The sequence below is a fragment of the Polyodon spathula genome, chromosome 19 (assembly GCF_017654505.1).
Source record: "Polyodon spathula isolate WHYD16114869_AA chromosome 19, ASM1765450v1, whole genome shotgun sequence".
Taxonomy (NCBI): Eukaryota; Metazoa; Chordata; class Actinopteri; order Acipenseriformes; family Polyodontidae; genus Polyodon; species Polyodon spathula.
The window spans coordinates 7062942-7081085 of NC_054552.1; the positions used below are offsets into that span (position 1 = coordinate 7062942).

The 18144-nt window shown below is 35.3% G+C and overlaps 1 protein-coding gene across 4 annotated transcripts; it reads right to left on the minus strand.

Moving 5' to 3' along the window:
• Positions 1-885: 885 nt before the first annotated feature.
• Positions 886-10561, minus strand: LOC121294963 (vitamin D 25-hydroxylase). 4 transcript variants are annotated; one of them, XM_041219219.1, is made up of 7 exons: positions 10282-10561; positions 7736-7877; positions 4884-5516; positions 3918-4247; positions 3057-3182; positions 2714-2932; positions 886-1537 (listed from the first exon to the last, which is right to left on the minus strand). In XM_041219219.1, the coding sequence occupies exons 1-6, from the start codon at positions 10501-10503 to the stop codon at positions 2751-2753; spliced, it is 1635 nt and encodes a 544-aa protein (XP_041075153.1). In that variant the 5' UTR covers positions 10504-10561; the 3' UTR covers positions 886-1537; positions 2714-2750. The 4 variants fall into 4 exon arrangements, with proteins under 4 accessions (XP_041075153.1, XP_041075152.1, XP_041075155.1 ...); XM_041219218.1 differs by lacking the exon at positions 886-1537 and having other exon boundaries at positions 2240-2932; XM_041219221.1 differs by lacking the exon at positions 886-1537 and having other exon boundaries at positions 2240-2932; positions 10467-10547.
• Positions 10562-18144: the final 7583 nt, after the last annotated feature.

Below are 18144 nucleotides of genomic sequence, written 5' to 3' on the forward strand. Positions count from 1 at the left end.
AGTGCATTTCTGCAAAAAATACCCTATTGTAGTTCCATAACATGTGAAATCATACTAGATAAAGGCTGGAGAAGGATATAACCTCACAATCTCTTCAGTAGTTATGTGAGCACTAGAATAATAAATTGAATACAAAGCATGTGATGTGGTACTGTACCTAACACAGCCTAGCACAGTGCTTTTGTGTTTATTTTTTTAAGGGGTGAAATTAAATCATGTGCCGCTATAATCAGCACAGCAGTCATAAAAGGAAGGCCCTTAATGTGTTACTAAATGCATAAAGGTATTATACATTAACAGGAATGCTATTAAATCCCATGATTTTTCAATGTTTAATGTTCGTCTTATACTTGATTTCTTCCAAGTGTTGAGCAAATTAATTTATCTTTAAACATGCACAGTGAAAGTTCAGCTTTTCTAGTAATATGTGTCAAACTCATATAGCTAAAGAAGAGAATAAGTCAAATTATTACAAAACATAAAATCAATTCCAACATGAACTAGGTGTGCTACAATAGTACAGTATACTTCATCAGACTTTAAAATCTTCATACCCATGTCAAAAGTTTCGGAAATTCAAATGGCAAAGGTAATTTAATTGCTACCTCCACTAAACTGCTATTATAAACTGATTTTAGCAGAGTAGTTTAGTTAAGCAGTTGCAGGGTTTGATCATAAAGAGCTGTTACTTAATCAGTGATACAGAAACAAAGCAAGTAACCACCTGAAGCGGTAGAATAAAAATCTGACAAAATACAGCCAAACCCCTCAACATACAAACAAGCACAAATGTACACAGAATAAAATAACACAATGCATTCTTCAAATGGAACTTTATTTATTTTTAAAAAAGCAATATGATAGCCCTTGGTACAGAAAGAAAAAAAACAAAATGACACACGTGAAGACAAAAATGTATTAACAACATATTTCCAGTAAACATTTATTTTCTATTTGTTTGTATCAAGCTGACTGCGAACTCAGTATGTGAAAATGCTGGTCTATTTTCAATGGAATGTTTTGCAATATTAGAAATATGCAGAAACAGAACAATAACAAAGACTTGTTTACAAAGGCTGGAGGGGGCATTGCTAAACACTGGTAATGATCCTTAATATTTTGAAACTGTTTAATAAACAGTAATAATGGACACGGTCTATAACCAGTAGTAATTACAACACTGTATAAAATACACATTTAGTTTTAACCTTTGCTCACATTCAGATTAAACTTGTATTAGGTATAGTGTAATACAGTCAGCACTCGGATATACGACACTCAGATACACGGCAGTCGCTTTTTACCGTCCTTGTATTAAGAAACAAATCAATTCCCATTATATATATGTAACACATTATTGAAGTTACCCTTCATGTGATTTCTGACACCAGTTTCCTGATACAAAGCCCATCTCTTCAATGTTACAATATACTTGTTTATTCGTCACAGCCTAGTTTTTTTTTTCTCACATGCCAAATCAGTTTGTTTTTATTGTGCAGTTACACAGCGCTTCCTCCACTTTCACATGACGAAAATGCTGCAAAAACAAAGCGAACGAGACAAGCTATGGTAATGTAAGACTAATCATGAAACTGTTTTAGATACTGTGATGCATTTTTTTTTTTTTTTAATCAGTGATCTTTAGTTGGTTTTGTGTAACATTAGGTCCTTACTGAGCACTATATTCTGCAATTTTGAATGCTGACTAAATTGCATTGCCTTTAACATTTTTACACAGTTCTGTGCATGAGTATTATTTTGATTTAATTTTTGCTGTTGGGTCGTTAATGGAGAATTTCATACACTGCTACACATGTCCAGTCTTCTCTTTTAGCAAATGATATTTTCAGAATCATATTGTTCTGAATTAAAATACTTCTGTTGAAAATATAGTACTGTACCAACAAAACCAACTACAGTACATCTAACGGAAGACTACATATTTTAACACAAAGTCCTTTCAGCTATATATTTTTGACATTGTATCTTTTTTGTGTGCCTTGAAAAAATGGACAAGGGCCAAAATGAAATAATCAGATATGCGTCACACGCGTTTAACCGTCCCTGAAGTCAACAGCTTACAGGGTCGGATATGTGAGTGCTGACTGTATACATTTTTACTGGACAAGAATGGTTAAGGAACTAATAAAAGCAATGGATAAACATGTCCCCCATATTAGGCCAAGACATTTCTGAAGACACTCCCTCGCATGGTGTGTGTGATATAAGGCTTTGTGATTTGTAACATTACTGACCAAGAAAAAAAAAAAAAAACAACCCCTCTACCCACAGTTTAAGATTCAAACAGTGTATGCTGAAATAGTCAATGCTGAGCATTAAGCTTTTTTTTTTTTTTTTTTTTTTTTTTTACATATACAACATTACAGTCAATATTACACTTTTAAACAATGTAAAATAACTTATAAAAGAATCTTGTCAAACCTGATTTATTATGGGTTAGAACAAGTTTGGGTTACTTTCTTTAAAATAAGTGTGTTCCTGTCTATTTTCCACTTGTTTCTGCTACTGTTGTTTAAGAAAATGTACACAAACTTGATATGTTAATACAAAAAAAAAAAAAACTACCAAGTGTTTCTGTATTTGACAATTTAGTAAAAAAAATACCCAGGATTTGGGAAATTACAGAACTGTAGTCGGTCTCAAGTAATGCTACCACAGTTTAGTATTATTTCCAACAAAACCTAGATCTCACCTGAGGTATATGTTTCTGTCAGTGTTCATATTATCAGTCACAGTTGCCGCCTGACAGCACAGATGATATAAGGATAGGGCTGTAAAGTCATTCCTAGTTTAGCTGATAGATTGGGAACCAAGCCATTCTGGAACTGAAGGTGAAATCTTTGGAGCAACATTGTGAAGAACAGGAACATCTCCATTTTAGCTAGTTGTTCTCCAAGACAGTGTCTTCTGCCTAACAGTGAAAAGTAACATGCAAATATTATTATGCAGAAAAAAACCCCAAAAAAACCAAACGGGCATGGAAAGACAAAAACAGTGTTTTTCATTGCTGCTTTGTTTACAAACTGGTGTGTTACCTTTAAATGATTTATGTACCATTATTACACTTATTGGTTTGTTATAAAATCTCTTAATTGGCTCTTTAGAACCGTCAGTTGCGTTGCTGTTTATCTTTTGGCATATCACAATTGGGTATATAAATCCTGCAATAGATAATAAAACACAATGCTCTGAATTAATAATTGAACCTCGTAAATTATTAAGTGACCATCTCTGTTTCACAGTTTATCTTTTGAATAGCAGATTTGCACACAAAGCTGATAAAAGGGGTGTTTTCATCGGCTCTAGAGATCTGAACGCCTGCAGTACATTTGGACAAGTGGTAATCTTGGGTTAAAAAATGCACTTAAAAGAAAATAACAATGAGCTTATTTAAATAGTTACTGGTTCAGAAACAAATAAGCTGCCCTCACGGGGTTGCTTAATAAATCAAAATGCTTTATAGTTCATACTACAAGATGCAAACGACTGCTAAAAAAACAAAACCTCTCAAAAGTTTTATCAGATCTTTTATAAAGTTTTATATATTTTTTTTATAGTAGGTATCAAGTGTGTGGTAATAGGGCGTACAACAAGAGTCTCCTTGCTCAAGTAATGAAGACTTCTGAAAATCACTGTCACATACAGGTAACAAAACCGCTTTGGAAAACAGTCATACTATACCAAAGCACAACAACAAATCACAGTGTTACTGTGGGGCAATCAGAATAAAGAAAAATGCTAAAGAAAACAAAACAAGATTATATCTATGGTGTGACTCTTCTTCCAATGTACTCAATATGATTTTAATCTGCTAAACAACTTTAAGGTCTGATATGTATTTTTTAATCTACATGATGTAACTATTCAATAATCACATGATATTAGAGGTAACAGACCTAGTGAAAATGGGACAAAAGCCTCTTTCTTGCAGAAGTTCCCTTGGCTGTCCAAAAACCTCTCTGGACTAAACAGTCCTGGGTTGCTCCAGTATTTCTCATCGAAATGAACAGAGTATAGGTTTGTTATGACGGTGGTCCCTTTTGGTATGGTGTACCCCCTCACAACTGTGTTTTTTGTAGTGGCATGGAAAATCCCAAGTGGAGCAATATTGCAGAACCTCAGAACTTCATGCAGAACTGCTTCAGTATACTGCATTTTTGGTTTGTCTTCTAAAGTTGGAGTCCTGTTTTTCCCAACAAAGCAATCTATTTCTTTATGTACCTTTTCTGCAAAAAAAAAGGAATGAAAATAAATCTCATCAGAATGCACAGACTAGGTAGTTACAAGATTTTGTGAAACAAAACAAAATAAAAATAACAGCTGCAACGGTATGGTATTTTATAAGAAACACTGATAAGTGACAGGCAGTGCATTTGATTTTTAAAAGGCATCAGATTAATAATGACCTTCTGTATATGTACTCATTTTAGGAAGGGCAGGAAGTCATTGTTCTTATAACTGTCTTCATTACAGAAGTGTATAATGGCAATAGGAAGTAAAGAATAATGACAATTGCAGTGACAATTCAACATGGTAAACTCAGTATTACAGCATGGTGTTCTGACACACAGTACGACACCCCTTACCATTTACTGAACATGTGACATTTGTCAGTAACCCAGGGTGCCTAGTAGTTATTAAAATCAAGTATAGATATCAGTGGAATACATGCACATGCACAGCACTGACCTAAGTGCAATGGTTTAAATATACAATTTGTAATAACTACTTATTTGACCAACAGATCTTTTTGAATGTTGCAGACATATTACAATGTTTTTTATAACACAGACTGAAAGATTGCAAAATGTTTTTCCTTCATCCATAGCTATAAAACATGTGGTGGTATATGTAGTCCTTACCTTGAATGTTAGGGTATAGAGCCATGTATAGCACTGCCCATCGTATTACATTAGTCGTTGTTTCAGTCCCTGCAATAATAAGCTCACCAACAGTGAAAATTAAGTTCTCTTTGGAGTATGAATGTTCAGGGTCACTAGAATTTTGGTCCATCTCATCCAGATATGCATCAATAAAGTGCCTGGGTGAATGAGGCACTCTGTTGCTGGAGAAACGCTCAATTAATTTGAGCAGAAAGTCATACACCTCTGCAGCGTTTTTAAAAAGCCTCTGGTGTTTACCAAAGGGCAGGATCCTGATCCATGGGAAGGCGTTGTAGAGGAACGCCCATGCATTAGCAGCTAGCTCAACGTTTTCACTAAAGATCTCGATCATGTGCTGGAACTCAGTGTCGTCGTATGTAAAACGCTCACCAAAAATGACCAGGTTAGAAATATTAGACACTGCGTTTGTTATCAGATGCTTGGGATCAAAAGATTTACCCTTGTATTTATCAATAGCATCAATAAAAAACATGCATTCTTCTGAAATTTTGTTTTCGAATGTCTTTTGACCATAGCCAAAGAAACGGAAGCTGCTGACAGCAAGTTTGCGGTGTTCAATCCATCCCCTTCCATACTTGCAATTCAGCAATCCTGCAAAGTACATGAAATAATAATAAAAATATACATTCTTATTTAGAATAAAAAAATGATAATGCTATGTAACATACAAGCATGGGTCGTAAAATGGTGTTTACCAAGTTTTCCTCAGCTTTTATTAGCTTTCATGACATGTTAACTGCAGCCCCTTTTCTTATGCTTTAACACTAGAACCACCACAGCAGTCATTTTGACTGCCTTTTGCAATACATGTTTTTATTTTGATTATAACCTACAATATTCTATTTTATTTTTTTATATACAAGCCTGTTGTTATCTCTACTGAACCTGGCAGCCATCAATTCCTTCGTTTTGCACAAGGAATGCACCAGGGAAATTATCAGTTGAAGAGATTTCATGCTGAAGCTAGCCACAGCGCTTTGGCAGAAACATTTTAATCAGAAAACTGCGAAGCAGCAGGCTGCAGTAGCTCCACTTGGATTCAGTGCTGAACCAAGTTACACACACGCAAGAGAAAACATGTTAAATTAAAAACGACTTTCCTTTTTATAGTTTTGTATGTACATATACCTGTTTACAGCTGTTTACACACAAGTTTCTTTTGAAATGTTTATTAGTTTTTCATTTTTTGAAGTAGTGCTTTATATGTGGTAAATTAGAAAATAAACCCTTTTATGTTTAATTGTTCATTTAAATACAGCATTTCAGCTGTGCAGATGTTTGATATGATGCGCCTGAATACAACTTTTGAGTTGTCTCTGATAGTTTGTCTTTCATTTTAATCTTGATGTAACCGTTTTAATGAGTGTTGGCAGCGGTTTTTGGTATGAGTATAACCGCGGTGGTTCTAGTGTTAATACGTTAAGGTTTTTTTTGCTTGTTTTCTTTTTTTATGCTGCTACTTCTTGGTACAAAATCACTTCCTTTTTTGCAGCTCAGTTCCACTCCAATGGTCTAGCTGCCGCCAGGTCATGTGATCTACTGCACAGGAAGTGATTCGATACTAGAAACTAATAATTTTTTTTGATCTACATCGTTGAACATAATTTTTTTTTTTTAAAGCAAAAGCCTATGCTTGCCTGCACGATTATTAGTAAGGGCTTATTCTCTAACTTTTGGTTGCCATGCAACTGCATAAAACTAGAGAAAGCAGGGATCTCAGTAAGTCTTTTCAGCTTATTGGATTATGTTATACACACACATCTTCAGTGAATTACATTTTTTTGCTTTAAATCACATTCACTACTCATTTTAGAATCTTTTTGTGGTAGGTGATCTTGACAATCATATAGTTAGGACTTGCTAAATGACTTCGCTACCACATGTGCGGTACTACAACTGTAGAACAATGAAGACATGTTACTAGAATGACAGAGACAAAAAGGCAATGTAATGCAGTTAGTGTGAATTACTTGCATACATTATTTTAAACGTTGCCCCTGGCGACAGGTTAAAGAATGAAAAGAAACCACACAGACGGTCTACAATAGATTTCTTGCAGTTTTTCTAAAATATCTTTTTTTTCACAATTCTGTAGGTTTGTAGCCAAGCAGACTGTATTATACTCAGGAATGGGTTCTCTTGTTACCAAATAATTTTCAGATAAGGTTAAAGTTTTAGATAAAAGTGCACCCTAGTTTACATACTGTAGTGTAGAAAGGGTATATTTATCTCATAAAGATTACTTATCTTAGAAGCAGAGAATAATGTGCTTTTATTATCTAATGATATAGAATCTTCGTCTTTCCGTTATTACACGAAATAATGATGTCAACTTTGTGTTTGGTGACTTTTGTGGAGAATAAAAACTCTAAGTGGGGCAGGTCGTCGGAAAGTATTAGTATAAGGAAACCTTATTTTTGTAAGTTCTTGATACTTAAATATAATATATATATATATATATATATATAGTATATACTTTAGTCATAGTTCTTGAATGCACATACTTTTGTTCCTGCATATATTTATATTAGTGCTTCGAATTAGTTTTTCTTTTTAAGTTGTACATTCTAATAGAAGATGCTCTCAAGGTTATAGGAGTGTGGCCTCAAGCATTCTGTTTGTGTTCCAAATTGCACTGATGAATAAGTTTGATCAAAACAGGAGGCAAGACAGACCTAAGAGCTTGTACTACCTCACATACTGTATAACAAAAACACATACACATTGTCTCAAACGTTAGACCCAAAAAGCCTTCAAGTACGTAAAAAATACTTTCAAAATACTATTGTTTAATGATGAATAACACATACCTCCCATGTTTGTCAGTTTTTTAAAAAGAGGTAGAGATGGTCGGTCGGCAAAAACTTCACTTTGATGTAAAAGACATTCTTTTATAGCATCATAACCATTGATTATAATAGTTGATATGCCACCAAGATCCATACTAAATATCTAGAAGAGAAAACAAAAATACTTTACTTAGAACAGAACAGGTAACAGGATGTGTGGGGGTGGGGGTACATATTAATTCCTGTGCAATGGAGTACAAGTTCATAACGTACACATAAAAAGTATATATTTAACACAACAGAAGCCTTAAAAAATCGAGATGTTTCTGTTTTTCATTCAATCCATTTTCAGTAGAGCTTTTAATCAATTAAGATTAACCTACCAATAGCATAAACTGTAATGGATTTGAATACCATTAAAAAAAAAAAAAAAAAAAAAAACATCAATCAAATGTATGCATTTACTGAAACAACTTTCTTTCCCAGGTATGTTATAGTTGATTTGAATAACAGTTTTTAATTTAATAAATGTTTTTTTAAAATTAAAATCTCTAAGTATTATAGACACAGTAGTACAGCAGGGTGTACTGTAGCATGGTGGTCTGTTTCCTTTGCTGTGGCTGTGGGGGTATGTGGAGCCCTTTTATATGCAAAGCATATGAATGGTTTCCGCATCCCTGCCAGTGAGTGGAGGCTTATTAATCAAACAACTCGACTGAAAGGAAGCCGCCTGTGCTTTTAATTGATTACACTATAAAATGTGTCTCTGTTTGTGAACAAAAATGTAAGTGGAATCAGTAAACATTCTATCAAACTCAATGATTTCACCATGGGTCATGCCGTCTTACTTGCAATTTCCTTGACAGTAAGACGGCATGTCTGTTCTCCACATGCATCAGAAAGGCATGTTCAATCATTTCATTTCATGTCAAGTCAAACTTTGATTTTGTAAATGGGCAGGGTTTTACTTTAATTAAATCTTTCACATGATTTAGTTACCGCATATTAAATCAAAAGCAAGCAGACCTTTTCTGGGGGGGGGGGGGGGGGGGGGTAGGGGGGGGGGTGGGGGGGGGGGGGGGGGGGGGGTGGGTATGTCTTTTCATGAGTTAAAGTTCCTCTAAATTAAATGTGGCATGTGGTGTGGACGTTAGTTGCCTCCGAAATGGTTCCTCCAAAAAAGTTCCTGTTTGAAATGTCTACCATTTTTTTTAATCCTGCACATTTTACATGGTACACATGCATCTAGGAAGGACTGAGTTCAGTACTGGGAAATCATGTAGGGGTGCCTTTGATACTTACATAATATTCAGCATTTTCTTGCTTTTTATGTTACACACGGCGAAACATTATCTAATTCCTACCTCTCCTGAGACAATGTCCACAGACACTGCCATACTTATGCAATATTAGCACAGTGCATAAATAACAGAATGCTCTGTACTAAAAAAATATTTCCGAAATGTTAACAGCTCCCCTGTTAACTAAAATATAAAAATGAGGTTTGATGAGCTAAAGGTCCTGCTTGCATACCATGACTGGATAGACAAAGATATTTTAGGACTGAGAAAAAACAGGTGGGTCAGCCACTTTACAAAATGTAAAATATATTCAGGAAATCTCATAAGTTGTGAGATAGATGGTAATAACACAGACTACAGCTTTTTAACCAGAAGAACAAGTTTACACTACCTTGATAACATAGCTAACCTAACAGTGTTTGGCCAACTCTTTAGGGCTGCCTCATCACTCTTAAGCAGGCACCTCAGCTCCAGCTTAACCTTTCACACACATAGACACACCAGATGTTTGGAAACCTACCCACCCTGCTGTTAATGTGGATGTTTCTGTTGGCTGCCTGTATATGCTGAAAGACAGCGTTGTACAATGTAGCATTTATGTATGAAAACGTTTTATTTATTTATTTAAAATATTTAATGTATTTATTTATTACAAAGGTTGACTATTTTTTTATTTTTTTTTAATGATACAGATGTAATATTTACTGCTACAGTATGTACACGTTTGTCAGCTGTACTTGACATTCTTAAATCTAGAAACGTTGTATAAAGTAGAATACCCCTTGCTGCTGATGACAGCACAAGATGTTTCGTAAGCACTGTTTAACGCGGCTCCCTACAACGCGTGTGTGTGGCATGGTGCAATCATGCCAGGAATTGCACTAAAACTACACTGACAGGTATGGTCACTATATATATATATATATATATATATATATACAGAGAGAGAGAGAGAGAGAGAGAGAGAGAGGAGGAGAGAGAGAGAGAGAGAGAGAAATGTTCTCTTTCCCTCGTTGATCCCACCTCACGAATCAATTGGTGTCTAATCTACCAACTCGCAAAAGGACATACATCAACTTCAGGAGTTTTTGCATGCCAAATAATAATAATGAAGAATATTTATATAACAGTTTTAAAACAAAACTCAGACAATTTAATATGAGAAACAACTTTTCAGACGAACACATTTTATGTACAGAATACTCATCTGGCCTTACTTCGGTATTATTAAATTAATGCGTACTAATACAGACTCAGTTAAAATACCTGTCCATGGATTTCACTTTGTTTCTTCATGTAGACGTGCGGCTCAGATATAAGAGAGAGGACGTTTCCAATTACAGGTAAAGGTGTCGGTCCCGGCGGAAAACCTCTGGGTCTTCTCTGCTTTAAAAGCTGACGAATCAGCAAGATCGAGAGAAATATAATTACTAAACCACCCAGAGCGGTACCTGTCTGTTTTGGTGACACTGACTGCAAAGACGTCATTCTGTCGGTGGTATTTTCATCTGGGACACACAGCTATGCTGGACACTAACTTCCCACAACAAAGACTGCACTGAATGCAGACCAGAGTCCCCGCCTCTGGTAGACTAGGATTGGTTAGAAGTATGATAGTATCATTATAGATGGTCTCTGATTGGAAGCCGGGATTAGCATTCACTCGGTGCCAAATTTTTTGGGACAGTACCGGGAAATTTTTTTTTTTTTTTTTTTTTTGCCACGGCTGATTTCACTTGCTTTACAGTTTATTATTAAGTTTTCAAACAGGACGGTCTGTAAAGTATACGACAATTCTGTATGGGAAACGTCACTGTAATGTGTAATCCTCAGAGGACTGACTTTTTTTTTTTTTTTAATTTAATTTTATTTTTTTAAAGTGAATACCTAAGTGGTGAGTTGGCCCGCGTCCATGTACATTAATTAATGCGTGATTGAAGCACTGCAGTAGATCAGCAATGATATTCCATTTTGGCATCTATAGTTGCTGCCAAACTCAAATGCTGATATATATATATATATATATATATATATATATATATATATATATATATATATATATATTCTATCACTATGGAGGGTGGGCGCAGGGCGCGGCGCGAACCGGGTACTTCTTACACTGAAGCATAGCGCCGATACCGCTGTCACCTAACAGCCCTGCTGCTGCCTTTCGCCGTACACGCTACAGTACGTTAGAACCGGAATATAATGGTCATATTCTATTCTGATTAAAGTGATTTCTGAGGCGCTGAAACCGCCAGTTGATCTCTTGCGCACAAGATAGTAAGTCGTGCACACGAGATAGGTATGATACCTGATAAAGACAAAAAGAGTTGCATTGACAATCCTAGCAGCATAAAGCTCAGTTTGGCGGATGACAAATTACCCCAAAGCACTTACAAAAGCCAGAAAAGATCTCACCATCCTCTATTAATAATTTCAACATCTACATAATGGTCATAACTCGTTAAGCCAGACTGCAGAGTGCCAGAAAGGGGCCTATTTGTCTGGCATTGAGCAGAAAATCATATTTCTTTGGCATGTCTTTTTACCACAGGCTGAATTTCAGCTTAATAACTTAATCAAACTGTCTTCATGAATTCTCTTTTATGATGTTTAAAATCTTTATCCAGGTTACTTTGGTAAAATGTGGTAAAAGCAAAAAAGAGAGATGAAACATGGCTAAGCCTGGTAGTTGTTTAACTGAACCAATTATATTGGCATAGACAGGGCCTAAAAATATACCTGTTTAGCCCGGTGTAGGATGCTCACTTCTGATATTAAAATTGTAAAATGTACACTTACCAAACCATTATATTGTTTTTGTTCAGTACAGCAGTATGAAAAGCAAGAAATACCACTTGCTCAGAAATTAATTATTCAGGATGCTTGTGCTTCTATAGATCTTGCAGGGAAACCTGTCTGAGAATCTAAAGTATATCTACTCCATTCTTCCCTGGAATGGTGTCCTTGAGGAGGCTTATATGCTTTCACTGTTTATTCCTATGTGGATCATGTTTTCAGAGTGATCTTTACACTATTATGGTTCCAGAAAAGTCTCACTTGAATGACATTGACCCCTTACTGTGAGCCCATGGAACAATACTGTAGCAGTCTTTAGAAATGTTTTATTTTGTTTGCCTGCTACATGTTTTACCATATTGTTTTGAGCAGGTTAAATTAATGGACGATTTATACAAAATACATTCATAACATTACATGTACTATATATTTACTTACAATTTAATTTATTTAATTATTTTGTATGACACATTTTTTTAAAATAGGATTTTAAAAATATATACTATAAAGATTAAAAAAAACAAATATTCTATCTATTTATCTATCTGTCTATCTATTTATCTATCAATCTATCTATGCTTACATCAGTATTGAAAGCTGCTATGCACAGTGCAGGGTTTTAATCTTTTACTTGGACAGCCGTTTCAGTGAAGTGCAGTAATATTTATACTTGTGTTTATTGAAAACAGTTGTCAGCTCAGGTTTTGTTTGGCTGTAGGCACATTCGTCGCTGAACTATAACGAAGAGCTGGAATTGCTTGCTGTACCTTCCAGTCCCAGGGGTACCATTGCAGTCTCTTTGTTTAAGCTCTGGCAAACAATCAGACTGATTTATCTACTAAACACAGACTACCAGAGTTGCTGTTTGTCCATGTTGGCAAAGTCTTTAACCAGTCACCTGGCACAGTAAGCCTTTGTGTAATTTATAGTAGAATTGTTTTGGCTTTTGTTAGCTGAATCATATCAATAATTGCAAATGCTAGCCATAAGCCATCCATCCTAATTGCATTCAGCTTAACCTTCTAAAAATAATGCTACAGTTTTAACATAATTAAGATACGATCAAACCCATGCTGAAATTATGCCAAAATGTGAGGAAACAGTTCAGTAAAAACTTTCTTTCTTCTTTCTTACTCAGTGATTCAGTATTCTCCAGAGTCCATTACTGTAAATGTTAATAAAATCCGGAGGTAAATGTGAGCACTAAAATGTATGCCCTATTGCCTGTCTATAGATTTTGTTGAATTTAATTTAAAACCTTTATAATAGCTATTTAGTCTGCTTTCTTTAAAAAAAATGGAATGGGTCATATGCAGTGTTTCAGCAAATTATTTGTTTTTCATTCTCTTTCAGACAATTTAACAAGATATAGCTTCTATTGAGCTTTATGTAAAAACAAAGAATAATGACAGCTTCATAAATGCTTTAGATGTGCAAGAAGGCTGGGCCACAGTGCCACTGCAATTCACTGTCCTGCCCTGCATGAGCTAGACCACAAAATAAAAACACTGGCTTTAATACTGAAGAGTGTAGGGTCTCCATGGGTAGCCAGGATGGCACTGCAAGGTGTTTAAATTGTCCTGGAGGCTTACATTGATGCCCTTCAATGCTTAAAGCATCTGAATTCTTTGGGAAAGTTGGGGGGTGCGAATGTACATCCTGTATCCTTTTCCAGAATGGACAGCTCCACATAAAGCACAGGAGAGTAATCTGTGTTAGTTTCTCCGAAAAAAGTTTTACAGTTTCATTCTGTGCTGCATGTAACATAAAACATCTTTGTGTACATAAACGAACACAGGAAATGTAAATTAATTAAATATACTACTCACCCCCCACCCCCCATTTAAGAAGAGTAAACTGATGTGCAATTATACTCACAGTTTCCGGACAACACATTTCCTCTTAGACTTGAATTATATTATCTTATTGTCACTTAACAAGAAGAAGCTGATGAATCATTTTAAAGTAAATACATATATCTGGATTTCAAATCAAGCTTTGTTTAACAGGAGGCTATATATAATACCTAACTATTTCTTCTGTAAAAAAAAAAAAGAGGCTTTTGTAAAGATTCTTTCCACTTCATGTCTTGCTATAAACATAAATTAAATAAAGATTAATCCCAGGCTACACAAGCCTGCAGGTGCATAAATGTTAAGTACAATAATTCTTCCAGGCAGAAGAGAGACAATAGGAGGGGCATGTATACATCAAATTGATTTGTGATTGATTAAACCATTCCTTTGGCAATGGTAACTGAATTTGCAGAGCAATCGGTCGTAAAGGTTGATAATAATACCATACAGCTCTAACGGTTGAATGTTTTATATATATATATATATATATATATATATATATATATATATATATATATATATATATATATATATACTCTATAGAAAGTTTACACCCCCTTGAACCTTTTTCCCATTTTGTTGTGTCAGTGCCTCAGAGTTTCATGAATTTGTGAGGATTTTTTTCCACTTATCTACACACCATACTCCACACTGTTAAGGGGAAAATGTTTTTATTGAGAAAAAAATTATATATTAAAAATACAAAACTGAAAGGTCATAAATGGATAAGTCTCTACCCCCCTGAGTTAATACTCGGTGGAAGCACCTTTGGCAGCAATTACAGCTGTGAGTCTGTTGGGATAGGTCTCTACCAACTTTGCACGCCTAGATTTGGCAATATTTGACTATTCTTATTTATAAAACTGTTCATGCTCTGTCAAGTTCCTTGGGGAGTGTTGATGGACAGCAATCTTCAAGTCATGCCACAAATGTTCGATTGGATTTAGGTCGGGGCTTTGACTGGGCTACTCAAGGGCATTTACCTTTTGTTCCTTAGCCACTCCAGTGTAGTTTTGATTGTGTGCTGTGGGTCGTTGTCATGCTAAAAAGTGAACTTCTGTTCCAGTTTCAGCTTTCTTGCAGAGGGCAGCAGGTTTTCCACAAGGACTTCTCTATACTTTGCTCCATTCATTTTCCCTTCTATCCTGACATGTGCCCCCGTCCCTGCGGAAGAGAAACATCCCTATAACATGATGCTGCCTCCACCATGCTTCACAGTAGGGATGGTGTTCTTTGGGTGATGTGCTGTGTTGGGTTTGCGCCAAACATAACGCTTTGCATTTAGGTCAATAAGTTCCATTTTAGTTTTGTCAGACCACAAAACTTTTTGCCACATGGCTACAGAATCTCCTGAGTGTTTTTTTGCATACTTTAAATGGGATTCAAGGTGGGCTTTCTTGGGTAATGGCTTCCTTCTTGCCAACCTACCTTACAGGCCAGATTTGTGGAGTGCTTGGGATATTGTTCTCACATGCACACTTTAACCAGTAGCTCTTGCAAAGTTGCCATTGGCTTCTTGGTAGCCTCTCTGATCAGTCTCCTTGTTCGGTCATCCAGTTTGGAGGGAAGGCCTGATCTAGGCAGGGTCTTGGTGGTGCCATACACCTTCCACTTCTTAATAATTGTCTTGACCGTGCTCCAAGGGATACTCAAGGCCTTTGATATTTTTTTATACCCATCTCCTGATCTGTGCCTTTCAGCAACTTTGTCCTGGAGTTCTTTTGAAAGCGCCTTAGTGCTCATGGTTGAGTCTTTGCTTTGAAATGCACTACCCAGCAGAGGGAACCTGTGAATCACTATAATTTAACGCAGGTGGAGGCCACTTAACTCTGTGTGTGATTTTGAAGGCGACTGGTTACACCTGAGCTAATTTAGGATTGCTATTACAAGGGGGGTGGAAACTTATCCAACCAAGCTATTTCATTTTTTATTTTTAATTAATTTCCTACAAATTTTTCGAATTTTTTTTTCACTTGGAAGTTGTGGGGTAGGATGTGTAGACAAATGAAAAAAAAAAAAACTATGTTAATGCATTTTAATTCTAGGCTATAAGGCAACAAAAGGTGTACATACATACATATATATATATATATATATATATATATATATATATATATATATATATATATATATATAGATAGATAGATAGATATATATAGATAGATAGATAGATAGATAGATTTCTTAATGGCAATTTATACTACTACTGTACTGTATATGTTGATGAATTGGTGTATAGATGTGAATTCATTGATAGTCAGGTAGATAGCTAAATAGATAGTTAGCAAGATAAATAGATAAAGTAGGTAAGTTATTTTTACAGTATAAATTTCAAAGTGGTGAAAGCATTTAATTGTAAAATCCTTACATATATAAAAGGCCATTTGTATCTAATTTAATTAATCAATTTAATGTATTTGCTTTCATGAGGTCAACAAACATTCACAGGAACAATTCCAAACTCGAGAGTTCTGTTTGCTTACTCTAAAAGAGATTGACAATGTCGACCCAAGGGACTTTTTCAACCTGAAAAAAGAAACAAGGACCAGGGGTCACAAATGAATATTAGACAAAGGGGCATTCAGAACAGAAAATAGGAGGCATTTTTTTTACACAGAGAATTGAGGATCTGCAACCAACTCCCCAGTAATGTTGTTGAAGCTGACACCCGGGGATCCTTCAAGAAGCTGCTTGATGAGATTCTGGGATCAATAAGCTGCTAACAACCAAACGAGCAAGATGGACTGAATGGCCTCCTCTCATTTGTAAACTTTCTTATGTTCTTATGTTCTTATGTAGTTAACTGGAGAAAGCTGTGGTCATTCACAGTGACTGCTGTTTTAATTATCCTTACTACTAAACAGTCAGGAATCATTTCACTTAAGCAATTACTAAAAAAAAAAATGACACGTACCAGTATTGATTTGTAAGCATTTAAATAATTTAAAAAATGTAGGTGAGCCATATTTCATCATATACTGTATTTAGTGATGCGTTATCAATAAACCACAGAACAAGAGAGGCATCATCTTCTGAAAGCCAGGAAATAAAAACTGTTACGTAACACTATTCTTGCATTGTTGTATATCATTTGCTTTATACCAAAAACATTTTTTTAGTGTGACACACAGAAAGAATGAAAAAATCTTTAGCTATCTTATACAATAATTCACAACAGGCTGGGCAGAGAGATTCTAAAATAACATCAGTTTGAAAAGGTTATATTATTGACTTAAAAAAAAAAAATCATCGTTATAGTTGTTATAGCCTTAATGTCAGACATTGGGGAAGGGAGGGGTGGGCTCTGGAAAGTTGAAATGGATGTGATATGACCATCATATTAAATAATGAAGGATTTTATGACTGATTGAACCATGTATAAACAATTAAGATTGAACATTTTTCATTGAACTACAGTAATAGCTGAACTTGCAGATGAAAAGAAAAAAATAACACAGAAATGTCTGACTTACCGGTAATCTTATTCATAACAATGAAGTGAATCAGGTGTCCTTGATGTGTTAGATCTCAACCCTGGTGCTCTACTAACAGCTTTTTAAAACCGTTAAACATTTTCAGGTCATATATGTAAATGTATGTATACCAAGGGCCCTGTGCATCTTATTACAGGTATCACCTTACAATAGGCAAGAGTTGCAATAAGTATGTTTGTGATAAGAACTAGAATTTATCACGGATTGATATGAATTTCCAAGAATTTAATAGGAATGGCCTGCAACTTACTGTAGTGTTGTCTTCCATAGATACAATGTTAAAAATACAATTGTTTGCTGAAAGTGTAGATTGAAGAACTGATAATGAATTGTTGCACTCATTCACACACAAGTGACACTAGAAAAACAAGTCATGCAGCCACATATAATATATGCTTCTGCGTACTATGCTACCGACTAGAATTGTATACATTTTCAAAACATATGACTACATCAAATTGGAGGTCTGTGAACCCAGGAATGGAACATGGATATTAATCTGGATTGCATATAAATAAAAAAAAAAAAAAGTGGAAATAACTGGTATACACTTCTGCAGTTAACATCTCACTGCTTGCAATGCCTGGAATCCTGCCTCTGCCTTATTCATGTGATTTACTGGTTCTGTCATCTATCTACTACTTAGTTCAACAGCACTAAAAGGCTCATCCACACTAATGGGGTTCTGCTGTGACGCAAGGCAGTCTTTCTGCTGCAATGCTTTATGATTCAAATCCCAATAATGAAAAGTACAGGACATTTGATGCAGTACAACAAACAGGTTTGTAATTGGTTTTGACAAACTCTATTCACATTATCATCCGGATCTGGACAGCCATTCATTGTGACAAACCAAGTGAGGATCAAAAAGACTGATTTCGGGGGATAAGAAGGGAGACAGTATCATTCCGACAATGGAACTGTAGTATAATAGTAGTAAATCATTCTACACAAATAGCAGATAAACAACAATTTAA

Excerpts from the sequence above, each read along its gene's own strand:
- LOC121294963 (XM_041219219.1), bottom strand. The coding sequence starts at position 10,503 with ATGACGTCTTTGCAGTCAGTGTCACCAAAACAGACAGGTACCGCTCTG. Across the intron at positions 7,878-10,281 it reads AAAGTGAAATCCATGGACAG|ATATTTAGTATGGATCTTGG; the intron begins GTATTTTAACTG and ends TTTCTCTTCTAG. Across the intron at positions 4,248-4,883 it reads TCTATACCCTAACATTCAAG|AAAAGGTACATAAAGAAATA; the intron begins GTAAGGACTACA and ends TTTTTTTTGCAG.